We start from the raw sequence: 15,476 nt of genomic DNA, 5'->3' as shown, positions 1-15,476 counted from the left end.
GATTTTACTTTAATAGGCCCAACGGCAAGGCACCCAGGCTTCTGGGGACGCTTGCTTTAGCGGCCGCGTAGGTCCTACCAGGATTCTGGGTATGATAGTACATATTATTAAATCGGCTATTAAGGGATAATAGGATATAGGATGGAACCGTCTTGCCTAATCGGGACAATCAGTGCGGCGCGATTCAGAATGCGGCAAGCCCAGATAATTTAATAATTAATGAAATGGACTAGCTGCGAATTCGCTCCAGCAACGCGGTTCCTGGAGCGAAGGATTGTTCTACGTCCCGATCGGCTGGAAAAAATGATGAATCCATATTAAATTATACTATATTATTGTTATTATAATTTGATTGAAAATAGGAGAAGCCGGTGTATATAGAGCGAACTCCCATCGCGGCCCGGACCGTCTGTGGTTGAGTTGACAATTGATCGTTGGCAACATTTAATCAGCACACCGTTTGCGACTTCAGTCTTAACTGCATGAGTCACCGCTCTTCAAAAGTGTTGTCCAGATCGATCGTGCATTGCTCACCGCAAGGGTTGATCTCGCATTCCGACAACGCCGTGTGCTGCCGGAAGCAGAAAGCGGCGTATTTATTGGCTTCACTATTGTCACTCGTCTCTACTCCGACATATATATCGCCTTATTGACTGGACAACTGGACAGGGCTGACTCAGGACTGTCATCTGCCGGCAACTGCAGACTCAGTGCGGCCACGGCCCAATCGACACGATAGTCTGGACTCAGTCACCGACTTTGACAGCGAGACCCCCACCGCTGGCTGACCGTCACATCGACGCTCCACGGGGCTCTCCACTACTGCAAGCCCTCGGCGTCCGCTTGTTGCATCCCACTGCCTGCCAGGGGCCGTTTCCTGTCACCGTCACCGCTCTTTGCGCGGCGTATATTATCATTCTCTTTATTATCGCGCGATCAAGCACTTTATTCTTATTTTCTTGTTTCTTATTAATTCTTATTTATTATTTTACCTCAACCTCGAGCCCTGCTCTACTATACCCATATATTCATATTCATATCCACCCTCCGCCTCACTTAGGGCACGATAATCCTCGGAGCAGCCTGGCCCACCGGAGCAGCCTACCGGAACAGCCCTCCACCCGAACAATCACAAGCTTTCGGTACTCCAAACATTCCATACATCCAGTATACTCTATAAGACCCCAGGCTATTCCACTTCCCCGGATCTCCTCCACCATACACAAAATCACACAAAATCACACACCATGAGGTTCGCCTTCAGTTTCGGCAGCAGTGCCTCGTCATCACCCTCCCCATCATCACTTCCACCACCGCCAGCGCCGCCTCCAACGCCCAACGACTCACTCCTCGATATCACACCGCGCAAGTCCTCCTTCTCCAGCACCATGGGCATGAGCTCAGCCTGCGCGTTTCCCTCGTGGCCCAACCGGCCGTCGCTCTGGAACCAGTCCTCGGGCGAGTCCACCGCCAGCTCGTACCTGTCCGACGAAGACCTCTTCATCGACTCCTCAGCAACCTCTCCCCCAGACGACAGCAGCAGCGCGGTCGTCGAGGAATCTGCCGCGACAGATCCGCTCGACATGACCACCGAGGAGCAGATCCAGCTAATGCGTGCCGCCGCCGCCGAGGACGAGCAGCGCATGCGTTTTCTTGCGCATGTGCACGCACACGCCCGCGCGCAACAGGCCTTCAAGGTCGCCCAGTTGGCTGCCGCAGAGCGCGAAAACGCGAAACACAAAAAGAGACGCTCATCCTCGGACAGCAAGAAGCGGCGGTCGCCCTCGTCTGGGTCGAAGACTACTCGCTATTAACGTTACGTTAACTTCTGCTTCTGCTTCTGGACGCGCTGGCGCTGTCTCTCCATCCATTCTACCACCACATCTACAGCCAAAAAGGCTGTAGGGCATAGCCGCGGTGTACTCGTATACTAGGTACGGCCGTTACTTACAATACGGTACCGGCTATACGCCACCACCACAACAACTACACACAACAATACAACACGCATCCGAACTAGACCTGTGGACCCCACCAATCGTCCATCGCCGCATTCACCGCCTCGTCGCGATGAGACTCTGACTCATACCTTTCTCACCGATCCTCTGCGCCTTCACCTGTGGTTGCTTTATCTGACCTATTCTTTTACTTAATCTTTGCTGTTCAGCGGGGCACTGCCTGTTTGTGCCCGATCATTTTTCTTTCATCTTCGCCATCTTCGTCATCTTCATGTTTACCTGAGCAATATACCCCTCATGTACGCCTTTTGGCCAGCGAATACCCGAATACCATCGCATTTGTTAGCGTAGCATAGCATATTTACTAGTTTAGCATACGATCTGTCGGATCCGATCAATACAACCATTATCTATCTCTTAACTCCGTTATCGCTGCATATGTAATTACCCCACGTAGACATCAAGCCTCGGGGCACTGCTCAGGCTGTGCAAACGTCATCGATCATTTATTATTTTATTATTTATTATTCCTTGTTTCTCATAATATTACTCTGCATTTCTAGTAGTACGAGAATCGATCGGAACGCATGGGAGTTTTCGGGTGAGTCAGATATATCTGGCTGATCGTCGATCATGTGAATGTGCTTCGGTCCGATCAACATGAATTCGTCAACAGGTTTATAGTTTCTATACTATTGAATTATAAATGCAATTAGAAGAGAAAAACTGGATTCGGAGCACCGGGACCTCTCGACTGTATCTCGAAGTAGACGATAAAAATGAGACTGCATGGCGATGTAATACAGTATGCGCATCATGATTGGTTCAAGTGCTTGCTAACAGGCAGATGCTGGAAGTACTGGGATAGGTAGAACATGTATTTGTAACTATAAACAGTGGTGTAAGCTTGTCCTTTTACACTAAATGTTCTACATGTACATACACAAAGCCCTAAATCTGGCCTACAATATTATATTTACATGTACTCTAGTAGCGGAGACATTAGACACTGCGGCACAGCTCCAATTTTACAACCTGACCGTAAAGTGCGAAATAAGAATAATAAATGTGGTTGATATCTAAAAGTATACTAACTGTACCTTTAATTCAAAACTCAGATACTTACATCGAGCTGTAATCATCATAGTTGTTTCGTAGTGTAGAGAGAGCTAGCTTATCGATAAGCCACCCATAACAATTTTTATCGCAATCTCTTCCCAACGTCACTCGCAACATTAAACACAAACCATGTCCTCCACAGGCCCTCTCCTCAGCGACCTCTGCGCAATCTGGTCCGTCACCTCCCTTTTATTATTTATTACTGTTGATAAAACTAACAAGTTAGCCACACCTCCCCCCGAAATACCGCTGTCCGCGCTGTCTCGTGCGCACCTGCTCGCTGCCCTGCACACGCAAACACAAGAAATGGTCGCAATGCACCGGGCAGCGCGACCCGGCCGCATACTTAGCCCGTCCTCAGCTCGCGACCCCCGATGCGCTGGATCGCGATTTCAATTTTATCACCGGTATCGAGCGGTCCCTCGAGCGCGCCGAGCGGGAGGCGGAACGGAGGGGGATCGAGTTGGAGCATGAGTATATGCTCGCGCAGGATGGAAAGAGGAAAAGGAGCAACAACAACAATAATAATAATAAGGGCGGGAGGCTGGTTAAAGGCGAAGCGGCGTTTTTAAAGGCTGTCCAGATGGCGGGCGTCAAACTCGTTAGGGCGCCGAGGGGGTTGAGTCGGCGGAAGGACAATGCGTCGCGGGTGCATCAGAAGTATACTTTGCTTTTAATCTCTAGCGAGAGTCGGCGCTGATTATGACAGGCACAAGTGTTTGAATTGGACGGTGGAATGGATCTCAGCAACGAAAGAGAGGGTTCTACAGAATTGTCTCGAAACGACGCCGCTCGATCAAGCCTACACTCGAGTCTTTCCAGCTGTGAAAGAGGAGGGCGAGCGTTATTTTTACCTCCATCGCCAATCTACCCCCACCCCTCGCCAAGTCGTTCTCGTCCCGTTGGAGCGGGAAAGTACGTTATCGGATGTCCTGCGTGGGAGAACGGTGTTGGAGTTTCCGACAGTGTATGTTTTGGATAAACCCGCGCAGAGGATAGACGAGGAGGAAGGATTTGTGCTTGAGGAGGTGTATCTGCGAGAGAATCCGGATTTGAAGAGTGAGGACGAGGTGGATGTGGAAGAGGTGGATTATACGAGTAGTGAGGGATCGTCGATGTCGTCAACTTCAGATGAGGATAGCGAGGACGGCAAGGATAGTGCGGGAGATGAAGGGAGTGAAGACGAGGATGAAGGTGAAAGTCGCGTTACGGTCCAAACAGATGAATAGACAGGTATCTTGTATATGTATTATACGTGTATTTATTATCAACACAGAAAGTTCTGATGTAGAGTTGGGTATCAATTGATGAGAATGACATTCTAGACCGATAAATTCACGTATACTATTACGATTAAAACCATTGTAGTCTTTACAAGGATGAATGTAGTAGCAGCAGGTATGTATTGATCGTCGAGTGTATCTAATATCTATATACAGATAGACGCACTAAAATACGGTCAACCCATCCCTTTTTATATAGGTATGTACAGTCAGAATATCCTGACAAGCCATAACTCCTCCAATGCAATGGTATCACCACGTGAATCGTTAAACGCCGAATCGCTAAATAAAATAATATGTAGTAGATGGGGTAAATGGGTAGATGTGGACGAGATGTAGATGAGGTGTGAGGTCATGGACTAGTCGTCTCTAAAAGCTTCTCGCTTGGAGACAATATCTCCGTGGGCACAGTATACGCCGACATGGCGTCGTCGGCCTTGACGGCTTCCTCGCGCTTCGACTCTGTCGGCGAAATGTCCATGTGCTCAGACCGCACGTGTAGACGGCCACGTTCAATAGCTCGCAAAATCGCGCCGACCTCGCCAGACAATATTCCCTTCAGCTTGAACATGGTCTCGTCGGATATCTCAGATCCGCCGCCTGGCGCGCGCCAGGCTAACTTATCCTCATGCTCCGACGACACCGACTTCGACACAATAGAGGGAACGCCAGTGATAAGTCGTTCGAGTACCGTTGGCGGTACATCGCCCGGCCGTCGCGCTCTTTTCTCAGGCTTTGGCTTTCCAGCCGAATGATTGCTCAATGCAGTTTCATCGGGATACCGCTTGGCCGGACGCGTTATATGCGCGTTGGGGCCCTCGCCAGCTTCCTTCCGGATCTTATAGTAATTCAATCCCAAGGTAGCAGCAAGAGCTTGATGGCACGCTTCTGGGTATTGATAAGTTGCTTCGGAACGTGTGAGATTGTTGGGTCGGTCACTAGAATCGCTGGAGTCGCTGTCATCATAAGACGTCAAGTCTTCTCGATGATTGCGACCCCAGTATTCGAATCCCTCCAACTCGTAAAACTCAGCGAGCTCTACGAGACGACGGGCTGTTTGTTATGTTAGAAAGGTACTTGCTTATCTTATCAACCTGCTCACCTCGACTTCGCTTCTTCAAACACCAGAACCTCCAGACCGTGGTAGGGAAGTAATCTGGATAGCGGAGTGTTCCATCTTCATCGATCTTGGGCACCGGGTTGATTGGCGCGTGAATTGTGTTGGCCAACGAGTTAAATCGCACGCGTTCCATCTGAGCCATGCGAGACTCCATCACGGAGAAGCGCTGGGCCGCGTTGTTCAGACGACGCGACGTGTCTTGCAGCGTCATCAACTCGCTTCGAAAGAGGTTGACGGCGGTATGCAGCTGTTTGATCTCCGTACGACATCCTCCAACCTCTGTTTGCAGTGCCTCCAACTCGGCTTGAACTTGTTGGACGTTGTTTTGAAGACGGTCGACATCGGTGCGCAAGAAGGCGGTATCTGTGCCTAAAGAACCAAGATCGTACTTTAACTTCGACACCCCCGACTTGAGCTGGTTGACGTCCGTCTTCAGCAACGTCACATTCACATCGATACGCTCGGTTATGGTCCTCTGGGCAACGAATTCCCGTCGAATGTAATCGTCTTCCCGGTTCCGGCGATCGATGTAGCCATCTCTCGTCAGGACAGTCGACCGTAGCTCGCTGATCCGCGAGTCCAGAAACGTTATGCGGTCGTGGAGGTGCAACATACCCGGATCGGACATGGCAGGCGGCGTTAGGTCGTGGTGGACAGAGAGGAGCGGGCTCGATACTGGTATCGACATACTCGATGCCCGCGAGAGGCTCCTCTCCAGGGTTGCAGTCATGGTAAAATGGGCGGCGTATGGGGGGCAATTAGGCGGTAGAATCCATTGTGAATGCCAATTTTGGCGGACAATATACAGAATATACAGTTCTGGCGCTGGCCGGTGAGTCTGTGACGGGAGGAAGTGTGGCAAGAGTGGGAGAAGAGGGCGATAAAGCCGGCGGTCTCCATTGTGCGAGCCTCCCTCCTCCCTTTCCTCCCTTTGCTCGGTCAGGCTCACCTCGCGCAAGGGAAGAGCGCTGGCACAGCAAAAGGTCATCGCCTCCGTGACCCGTCCGTCTCAGGCTCTCAGCTGGCCCAAGCGCTCACGCTAGCGCCGCATTGTGGCCAATCGGTCTGCCCGAACTAGCAGCTAGTGCTGCTTAGCGCCGTGTTTGTAACAATACGTCACAATACGGGCCGCAAGCGCATTGTCAGGCTGACGCTATCGGCCGGTGGCGCTCTCTAGGCCAATCGAATGGTGTACTCTGGTTTTGCCCCCTCTTTCGGTCTGCGATGGCGGCCCACTATTGGCCCAGCACAGCTTGGCGGTGACGCTGTTTGTTGCATCGCACCCACAATGTCCGATACATGGCCGTAATCCGTGACATTCCAAAAATAGCATCAATTATTCCCGAATAGGCTTCCGATTGCCTAACTGGGCAATACAACAACTTCCATAACTTCCTGTTCTATCATGGTGAATAATCCATGAAGAATAGAATATAGGGTATAGAATAAAGGACTTCATGGTTGTGGTTTGGCTGCAAGGCTTGGCTTCTTCTGTATGTCAGTCGGTAGTCAAGGCTATGGCAGTCCCACCAACAACAGTGCTCTTTCCTCGAGTCGCACGGAAGGAGTGAGGATAGGGTTCCTGCCATGGCTGTAAAGCTGTAAAACAAGCCCCCTTCAAACTCTTCCTCACCTTTGTTGCATCTTCACTCGTTTTCTAGCCAGGCACATCCTATTTTATACCGAAAACCCTTCTAGCCTGTCCTCATCATGCGTACTAATCTGCTGTACGCATCGGCAGCTCTGACTGCTGTCCCCGTCGTCGTATCCATCAACCACGTTGAAATAGACCAGCCGCCCCCACTTATCCTTCAAAACCAGAACATCGCAAACTGCGATTGCTACACTGTTTCAGGGCCCGATCCAGGGTTCTTCCAGCACCACCGCTTCTGGGACTTTCGTCAGGTCCCTCTCAACGCTGCGGCCGCCAGAACTCATGACTTCCACCCAGCAGGCCAGGCTCCGCTCATGAACTTTGATCCGCAGTCCACTCCTGTTCTTCTGAAAGACACCCCCTTTGCCAGTGAATGGGCTGTTCAGGACTGGGGTCGCGGAGGAACCCCTCTTTTCCCGGTTACAATTGTCAATTCGGACAAGAATGTCTATCTCACTCGTCATCCTGCTGGGGGGTTGACTTTTCTCGCGATGCGGACGACCAGGTTCGAAAGATATTCTTCTACGGCTGAGATAGAAAGTCGTATCCAAAATTTCATGCATGTTTCGCTACGAGTCCGTCTGCGCTTGCTATCAAACGGTGAGCAGATTCTTTCTCCCCCGAGAGACGAGAGAAGCTTGCATCGGAGAATCCACACTGTATCTGCTTCTACCTCTTATTCATCACCCCGTCTCGCGCAAAGCAAACAAAAAAGGTTCATGCCTTCGGGTGGCGCATGTGTTGGGATATTCACATTCTTCTCTCGAACCAGCGAGTCCGACATTGAAATCCTGACTTCTGAGCCTCCTACTCGAGCCCACTACGCAAATCAGCCTGATTACGATCCAGTCCGTAATCTCATCATCCCTGGTTCCCAGGTCGCTGTTGATGCACCTATCCCGTGGACAACATGGTCCACATATCGACTAGATTGGCTCCCCAGTATGTCTCGCTGGTATGTCGAAAACCAGCAGCAAGCCAGCATGACCTATGGAATCCCAGTCGACCCCAGCCGACTCCTCATCAACCTCTGGAGCGACGGCGGTCTGTGGTCAGGGAATCTGACGATCGGTGATAGTGTTCATTTGGGCATCGAATGGATCGAAGTTGCCTACAACCAGACCGGCGATGTACCGAGACCATGCAATGTTAAATGCCGTATAGATGGCGTCGCAAATCCAGGTGTACCAGAGGTAATGTAATCAAACCCGACATCCAAAACTCCACATCCGACACACATCGATTTGGGATTGATTCTGGGTATCAGGTCTATAGACGAGGGATCAACCTGTTTCATTATTTTTAGACGTGCCATGACAGAATTGGATGATGCAAATACAATCCGTGTATAAATAGCTTAGATTGATAGCCAATCCATAATACATGCCTTTCATTCTCTCGTCACCCCTTCAAACTCCTACACCCTGATACCTTACTCTACTCTCACTAAAATTTACAATAGAAATGGAATTATGACGACGACTAGTTCATTAATAACAGCCTAGCAGGCCTAGATAGAGATCAGCTCTATTCACAAGCAAACAAACAAACCTATAAAGAAACAAAAAGAAATAATAAATCAAGTCGTCGCGAAGACACTCAAATGAGAACAAAAGACATGTCAGGAGGACGATTCGACTCGACTGACGGGGTATCACACATACATGCAAAAACCGAGAGGAAAAAAAACAAAACAAAACAAAACAAACAATGCATATCAACCAACGCCTTCTCATGCCAATGCCCAAACAAATAACGCCATCATGCTATCGCTGTAAACAACAACAAAGGCATCGGAGTGCCTGCCGTCAACCAAACAGCAGATAATGCACGCGAAAAAGAAAAATGTTTCGGGCGGCTCGCTGAATCGCATACAGCCAAATAGAAGAATATTAAACATATGTATCCAGGGGCCGCCCGAAGGAATCATGCCAACAAGCCAAACTGAACACAAAGCTTTTGAACAAACGTTTATCCTCAAATTGCTCTTTGCTCTGCCTTTTGGGGATGGGGGAAACGTTTTTTATGTTTGTCTTTTAGAGCCGAGTCTCTCCCGTCCCCCCAACCGGATTCAAATCACCCTCAAACCCACCACACAGCAACTCAGCGACAATCTTCCTCCGCAATAGAGGAACATCACGAGGCCCGTACACCGTAGGCTCCAGGCCCAGGGCTACGGCCTTGGCAGTGGTAAGCAGGAAGACACCGCAGTCGCTCCCGTTATTCTGCTGCGGGGACTGGGTGCGCAGGACGGTCCATTCATCTTCATCATACAATTCGCCTAATTCGCCGCGTAGCCAGTCCTTCACATTATTGGCAAATATTGACGCGCGTGAACCAAGCGAGTCAAAGTACTCGATTGTGCGATTGGCCGGGCTCACGACAAGGAGCGTCCAGTGAGAGCTCTGGTGCACCGGAATGAATAGTGTTTGGACAGATAATAGCGCCTCGCCGTGAATCTTCGCGCGTCGAGCCCAGCGGCTAACGGCTTGGTATCCGCCCTCGCGTAACTTGGTGTAGAAAAAGCTGTTGAAGTTGTAGTATTTGGGTACAGCTCCGCGTCCTTGATTGCTGGCTTTGGCGCGCAAGTAATCGACGGTAAGTGCCAAGTGGCCGTTAATAACCTCGTCGTTGAGCCAAGCGAGATCCTGGTAGCATGTGCGTAGTTTCTGAGGGGTCAATTCGGCGCCTTCGGATGTCGATGCTAGGACACGGTTCGCTGGGGCAGACATGGCAGCCTCGACCTGTTCTTCACGCTCTTCGGATAGAGGTCTGACGGCGGGTTGTCCCCTAGGCACGCGGTTACGTCTCAAAGCCTGGCTGCGCTCTCTAGCTAGACGTCTGCGCTGTTCTCTTAGAATTTCTTCGAATTCAGTCTGTTGGAGAGGTGCAGTGCGGTTCGCAATGTTCACCGGTGGACTGTGGGGATGGAATAAGCGGACCGCCGACACTGGTCTTCCCATAGGGGTGTCGGATGCCCACCAATGAATGGTCGTTGGGTTCAAACCTAGATCTGGCCGCTGGGTTGGCTCGACGAGCGGGGCGGGTGTGACTCTGGTAGCTGAGAGTAGATCACGAGTTTCTTCGATCTCGGCCTCGGACATAGGGCGTGATGATGGAACTAGTGGGTGTGGTGCTTGAGGGGGGAGGATTGGCCGCCGTAACCAAGGTAACAATGGCGGAATCAATGCATATTGCTGTTCTTCCTCCCCTTCAGCAGCATCAGCAGTATCTTCAGCCTGCTGCTCCTGGCTCTCTTCGGCATTTGAAACATCCGCAGTTGCTTCATCGCGTTCTATTTCGTCTGATGGTTCAGCTCCTTCTCTTTCTTCACCAGCCTCAACGGTCGGTGCTTCGAAAACGACTTCTGAGGCTTCAAGGTCTTCTGGGGCTTCTTCAGGTGCTGGTGAAGCAGGTCTTTCTTCTTCCTCTTCTCCTACTTCTTTTTTTTCTTCCTCTGAAGAAGCATCTGCTTGCTCGCGGAGATAGTTACGTTCAGCTTCAGTCAATTCCACCCCAGGAACGATGAAGTGAATACGTCGGCGTCCGTGTATAATACTAGGATCTTCGGGACGATCAAAATCATAGTTGAGCCTATGTGAGATCATTGGGCGAGGATACCAGGGTCTGGTTTCGTCAATGGCTGCAGGCTGACGTACTGTCATTCTCCCGATAGTAGGTCGAGTTTCCTGCTCCCGTCGGGTCCCGTCTGCGTTGGAGGGCCGTGAGATCACATCACCCACGGCTCTAGCATTGTCATCCGCTATAGGAGCATCATGGGCTTCTTGGGCGACTTCGTTGGTCATATTGAGGACTTCAGAAATGGAGTTAGCAGAGACCTCCAAATCATTGTGTGACTGGGCGATTGTATGTGGAAATAGGTGAGAAACGTGGTTGCTCAACTCAGCCTGAAGCTGAGCAGCAACGGGGTCATTATGAGATATCAAAGCAATCGATTCATAAGAGGCATGCTGGGTCAATTCAGCACATAGCTGAGTAGCAGCCTCGTTATTTTCAGTTTCAGCTTGAACTTCGTCTTCAACAATTTCAACAGCTGGTGTGTGCTCCTCGACTGTTCTGGTAAAGAGGTTTGCAAAAGCAGAAACATAATCCATGCCAGTCTGGATACTTTGCTGGATCCCACGTCTGGCATTGCGAAGAAGTAGAGCAATTCGACTGACAGGGATACGGATTCTACGCCAACGAGTGGGAGCGGGAACAGGAGCTTGCGGAGCGATAAGAAACTCTGCAAACGGATGAGGCGCTGATCCATTTTGCTCTTGGGGAAATGCACCTGGCAACATAACCTGTCTTTGTAAAGAACCGTCATGCTCATAGGTAGGGCGAAGACGTTTAGGTGCAACATCCTCTTCGCTAGTCCCATATCTCTTCAGGCGTTCAGTGCGACGAGATTCTTCCTCCTCTGCCAATCTCTGAGCACGCAGTTGTCCGCGAGCGATCTGCAAGGATCTAAAGCGAGGATCCCATCGATGATACTTAGGACGAGGAGGAGGAGGACGGGTCCACGGTTTCTCGACGCGATAGGGTCCATCTGTCTTTTTCAATGTGGTCTTCGCTTTACGTGGAGCAGGAGTGAAAGGGGCTGGACGACTGATATGAGGGTAGAGAGCGTTGAGCGATGAGGGCGGAAGAGCGCTTGGCTCGCCTGGGGTGGCATCAGTCATAGTAATATCGTCCATTTCGTTCGTATTTGTAGGCTTCTGACGAGCGCGCGATTTGGAGTGGTGAGGGGTGGTTGATTGTTTTCCCTATTTCTTCGAGAAGATTTGGTTTGTAAGAGTTGTGATAGAATGTGTTATGAGGGAATAAGCGTAATCGAGCTTGACCTGAGCCAACTTGATACCCCGAGCGAAGGCGGGTCGGTAATTCAGAGTGAATTGCAGGGGTTGCGTTGTTGGCGAGAGATGAAAGCGTGTTGACAAACATCGGATGTCGGCCGTTTGCTTGCAGAGAGGTGGTGTGCCAGCGCGTCGCGCGGGACAATTGAACGTCTATTCAAGTCCACAGCAGGAAAATTGACAGGTTGCTGCACAGTGTAAAAACACGCGAACGAGAATGCGCAGAGAGCTGTAGCTGAGAATGGAAGAAGAGAAGTTGAATCTCTTGGAATAGAATCAAGATGTTGCTGTAAAAGCGAGGTCGCGAGCGTTTCTATCCGTCAAGATGCAGAGTATAGAAGAGGATGAAGAGATAGGAAGAAAGAAGCAGAGCAGGAAAAGAAATTGGAGGGGTAGAAGAGACTGGGCGCAGAGAGGAAAGGGAGGGGATGATGCGGCGACGGCTCAATTGGGTCTAGGGCCATACATTACGGTAGTGGTGAAGAAAAGAAGCGAATCAGATAGCGTGTTTGCGTCTCGAGGTCATTGTGAGAGCGATCGCGTTCTGGTGGAAACAGGAGAGGTCGCGGAGGCAAACGCAGCGCATCGCAAAGCAAAGCGAGGCAAGTGAGAAGCTTTGAAGCTCGGCGCAACAACAAAGGCCAAGCTTCCGCGCGCTAGCTCTGCACGTGACCTGTGGTTCCTGAATGCCGGAGGCTGAAGCTCTGTAGGGCTGACAAAAGGTTTTGCAAGTTCGCAGCCTTTTTTTCTGTCTTTACGGGGTATCTTGATTTGCCGGTATTGATTCTGGATAGCAGGCTTTGAGGAAGCTTAGAAATTGGACGACTATAGTCTATGGTTTCGTGGCTGCTACAAGTCTTGTTTGTATTCAGAGCATGGATAGGAATAAGATAATAAAGAGTAATAGAGTATAATAGAAGAGAAAAGAAGTTAAACACAGACAATAGAAATAGCGATCGAATGCCATCCCGCCACATATATGCATAGCAGATACCTGTTAAATCAAGGTGCCAGACCAAGAAAATCAAACATATAAGGGGCATAGTCTATAACGATGATAGCAATCCCTAAGAGGCGTTAGCCGGCAAAAGAGGCCAAATGATGAGACTCGATCTTACCAGCATATACAATGAGCCTCGTAACAACTTCAACATCGTAGCGGACACGGGGCTTTTTGATCATGGAGAACATCGCCTGCTCATCCTGGTCAGTAGAGCCATTGGCCACCGGTGGCGTCGGCGCCGCCGGTGCTTCGGGGCTTTGGCGAGGACTGCCTGTCCCCATCATATGCTCGTATTTCTCTAGTTTGGATGGAGCGCGATTGCTCAGAATGGGTCCGTCGGCTGTACATGTTAGATACAGAACGGGACCGGGATATAGTATGTTTGCTTACTGCCGCGGTTCTGTGTTTGCTCAGATATGCTTTCCCGGCGGCGCTTTTCCCGGTATGCCAACGTCTCATACGCATCAGCTTCAGATTGTGGACCGATCGAAACAGCTCGCCGACGCGGGTGTCGCATCGATGTGAATATGGAAGGGATGTCGGAAAAGCTGGGAATCACGTCGTTATCCTTGAGATGACCAGGCACCTTCTCGTATTCCCTGATCACGATTAGCATTCAACTTTTGAATTGGAAATTGAGACCATGAAGGACAACATACGACGCTTGGGTGAAAAATCGACGAGGAAGAAGCAGACCAGCCTTTTTGAGGCCGCGAAAGACAGGAGGAAGTAATCGCAAGAGAAGCGGCTTCATAACCTCCCGCCAGACAAAAACAGCGACAACACCGATGAGAATCCGCAACAGCGTCTTGGACCATCCAAGGGTCTCGAATCGGTAAGGAATCGTGTCAGGGCTGGGCTCAGGCCAGGCCAGGTCAGATTTTGCAAAGTCCCAAGAGGATATTTGAGCTCCAATGAATACACCAGCGAACGAAACACTGTCGTCAAAGCAGGGACAATCGTCTGCAGGTTCGGGATGCACTCGAACAAGCGCTAGAACGGTCAAGATAACTATAAGGATTTGCTTTCCTGTCGCAGCAATAATCCAGCTGTCGAATAACAGACCATACTGGCACTGCACCCAGGCAATCAATGCACCCAATCCAGAACCAATTATTACATCGAGAAACCCATGCATTCCACAATATAGCCGACCAGCAATTATAGACACTGCATAAATATATAGAGCCGCTTGCATCGAAAAGTTGATCCCCGGGTTAAGTGTATTATCGGGAGACCACAGCAAGGCCAGGGCGTAAATGGCTACGGAAATAGCGTTGGTTGAGTGTGTCGAGGGGAATCCGTATTCTAACGCAGCCGATCCAGACATTGTAATGCGTTGCAGCGGGGGAGACAATGGTCGAGGAAGACAGAGCAGATCTTTAATGAAGCCGCTCCAAAAAACGCCGGCAGCCAGGACATTGAGCATTCTACCAACACCAATTAGTTACCAGCAGTCCACACGATCACGATTTATGCGCCTTGCAAGTGCGACAAAACCTACCCGCGTCCAAGCGTCGAATATCCCGACCAGAAGAGAATGGGGAGGAACACGGTGAAAAAGGTATGAGTACCGAGGTTGGCAGTGAAGGCGAAATACGAGTCCAGCGTGGGCGAGCGCATCTTCTCCTGCAGCCAGGCCAGGTATGGAGTCTCGTATCGGACCAGCGGTAGGATTTTTTGCCGAGGCCAGTATCGCCATTTGGGGAGTCTGTTCTGGTCTGGGTGTCACGTTAGTCACAGCAGTGGAGGACATTCCGAGATTAGATCAGGGAAGAAAAGGCAAGTAAGAGTGGGATATAGTCCATACAATGATTCAAGCTCCGCAGGCCCGCATCAGGCTGACCGTTGGGTTTCTTCTCCATGGTGTTGGCTGTGTGTGCTCCGTAATGCGGTTCCGACTGAGTTGTGTGTCCAGTCCTCCATACGTCGCGACTGTCAGCGCATTTCAGATGGAATTGGCACAGCAAGAAAAACTGAGTCTATCTGGCGAGATGGGCATATGAGCAGACAATTGCTACTCATCTGCTCATGGCCAGGTGGTTCGAGGGCAAAGAATGCCAGGCACCGTTGGATCTGGCTTTAGTTGCGAACGCTAGCCGGGCTGTCGGCAGGCGCGATTGGCTGGGCACGTGGGCCTTATCTGCAATGCATTACATCGATGTATTTAACATTCATGTTTACATGTATAGCTGTGCCATTGAGGATAGATTTATGTGTAATTGATGTTATTGTATTGTATCTAGCGATGACATCAACTAATACGCATGCTTGGGAGAATACATACATTTGATGTGGTTGCAAGTGCAACTCTTAGCCGAATCGATTTTATATATATACTCGAGACTATGCATGTGATCAATACTACGTATGTACATTTGTGATGTTATATGCCTGGGGATCGCCATCGATTTATCACCGATTCACCACCATCCATTGATGCTTCAGCCAACTGGTAGATACGGTTAATAAGGCCATTG

At 50.1% G+C, this 15,476-nt stretch overlaps 7 protein-coding genes across 7 annotated transcripts; 3 read left to right on the top strand and 4 right to left on the bottom strand.

The window, feature by feature from the left end:
- Positions 1-1,247: 1,247 nt before the first annotated feature.
- BGW36DRAFT_398107 (uncharacterized protein) lies at positions 1,248-1,814 on the top strand (the record flags this gene model as incomplete). Its single annotated transcript, XM_046218368.1, has 1 exon — positions 1,248-1,814. One exon carries the CDS (start codon positions 1,248-1,250, stop codon positions 1,812-1,814), a length of 567 nt encoding a protein of 188 aa, XP_046071545.1.
- Positions 1,815-3,195: 1,381 nt separating this feature from the next.
- Positions 3,196-4,409, top strand: BGW36DRAFT_381314 (uncharacterized protein). Its single transcript, XM_046216420.1, has 3 exons — positions 3,196-3,254; positions 3,304-3,737; positions 3,787-4,409. The coding sequence occupies exons 1-3, from the start codon at positions 3,207-3,209 to the stop codon at positions 4,304-4,306; spliced, it is 1,002 nt and encodes a 333-aa protein (XP_046071544.1). The 5' UTR covers positions 3,196-3,206; the 3' UTR covers positions 4,307-4,409.
- A 52-nt stretch (positions 4,410-4,461) lies between these two features.
- BGW36DRAFT_381312 (uncharacterized protein) lies at positions 4,462-6,415 on the bottom strand. Its single transcript, XM_046216419.1, has 2 exons — positions 5,463-6,415; positions 4,462-5,413 (listed from the first exon to the last, which is right to left on the bottom strand). The coding sequence occupies exons 1-2, from the start codon at positions 6,208-6,210 to the stop codon at positions 4,713-4,715; spliced, it is 1,449 nt and encodes a 482-aa protein (XP_046071543.1). The 5' UTR covers positions 6,211-6,415; the 3' UTR covers positions 4,462-4,712.
- A 775-nt stretch (positions 6,416-7,190) lies between these two features.
- BGW36DRAFT_398104 (putative endo-1,3(4)-beta-glucanase) lies at positions 7,191-8,336 on the top strand (the record flags this gene model as incomplete). Its single annotated transcript, XM_046218367.1, has 2 exons — positions 7,191-7,244; positions 7,302-8,336. The coding sequence occupies 2 exons, from the start codon at positions 7,191-7,193 to the stop codon at positions 8,334-8,336; spliced, it is 1,089 nt and encodes a 362-aa protein (XP_046071542.1).
- Positions 8,337-8,619: 283 nt separating this feature from the next.
- BGW36DRAFT_381309 (uncharacterized protein) lies at positions 8,620-8,904 on the bottom strand. Its single transcript, XM_046216418.1, has one exon. The coding sequence runs from the start codon at positions 8,868-8,870 to the stop codon at positions 8,625-8,627; it is 246 nt and encodes an 81-aa protein (XP_046071541.1). The 5' UTR covers positions 8,871-8,904; the 3' UTR covers positions 8,620-8,624.
- Positions 8,905-9,170: 266 nt separating this feature from the next.
- BGW36DRAFT_297396 (uncharacterized protein) lies at positions 9,171-9,866 on the bottom strand (the record flags this gene model as incomplete). The annotated part of the gene is made up of 1 exon (XM_046211354.1): positions 9,171-9,866. One exon carries the CDS (start codon positions 9,864-9,866, stop codon positions 9,171-9,173), a length of 696 nt encoding a protein of 231 aa, XP_046071540.1.
- A 2,883-nt stretch (positions 9,867-12,749) lies between these two features.
- Positions 12,750-15,064, bottom strand: BGW36DRAFT_343558 (PAP2 domain protein). The gene is made up of 6 exons (XM_046213154.1): positions 14,807-15,064; positions 14,501-14,717; positions 13,656-14,426; positions 13,387-13,595; positions 13,112-13,336; positions 12,750-13,060 (listed from the first exon to the last, which is right to left on the bottom strand). The coding sequence occupies exons 1-6, from the start codon at positions 14,859-14,861 to the stop codon at positions 12,996-12,998; spliced, it is 1,542 nt and encodes a 513-aa protein (XP_046071539.1). The 5' UTR covers positions 14,862-15,064; the 3' UTR covers positions 12,750-12,995.
- Between the last annotated feature and the right edge of the window lie 412 nt (positions 15,065-15,476).

This window comes from Talaromyces proteolyticus (assembly GCF_021365285.1).
Source record: "Talaromyces proteolyticus strain PMI_201 chromosome Unknown BGW36scaffold_7, whole genome shotgun sequence".
NCBI classification, from domain to species: Eukaryota; Fungi; Ascomycota; class Eurotiomycetes; order Eurotiales; family Trichocomaceae; genus Talaromyces; species Talaromyces proteolyticus.
Note: the sequence above shows the minus strand (reverse complement) of the source record. Positions and strands in the feature narration are given on the sequence as shown.

Excerpts from the sequence above, each read along its gene's own strand:
- BGW36DRAFT_381309 (XM_046216418.1), bottom strand. The coding sequence starts at position 8,870 with ATGAGAAGGCGTTGGTTGATATGCATTGTTTGTTTTGTTTTGTTTTGT.
- BGW36DRAFT_343558 (XM_046213154.1), bottom strand. The coding sequence starts at position 14,861 with ATGGAGAAGAAACCCAACGGTCAGCCTGATGCGGGCCTGCGGAGCTTG. Across the intron at positions 14,718-14,806 it reads CCTGCGGAGCTTGAATCATT|ACCAGAACAGACTCCCCAAA; the intron begins GTATGGACTATA and ends CGTGACACCCAG. Across the intron at positions 13,337-13,386 it reads GCAAACACAGAACCGCGGCA|CCGACGGACCCATTCTGAGC; the intron begins GTAAGCAAACAT and ends TAACATGTACAG.
- BGW36DRAFT_381312 (XM_046216419.1), bottom strand. The coding sequence starts at position 6,210 with ATGACTGCAACCCTGGAGAGGAGCCTCTCGCGGGCATCGAGTATGTCG. Across the intron at positions 5,414-5,462 it reads TTTGAAGAAGCGAAGTCGAG|CCCGTCGTCTCGTAGAGCTC; the intron begins GTGAGCAGGTTG and ends CATAACAAACAG.
- BGW36DRAFT_381314 (XM_046216420.1), top strand. The coding sequence starts at position 3,207 with ATGTCCTCCACAGGCCCTCTCCTCAGCGACCTCTGCGCAATCTGGTCC. Across the intron at positions 3,255-3,303 it reads ACCTCTGCGCAATCTGGTCC|CCACACCTCCCCCCGAAATA; the intron begins GTCACCTCCCTT and ends CTAACAAGTTAG. Across the intron at positions 3,738-3,786 it reads GCGTCGCGGGTGCATCAGAA|GCACAAGTGTTTGAATTGGA; the intron begins GTATACTTTGCT and ends TGATTATGACAG.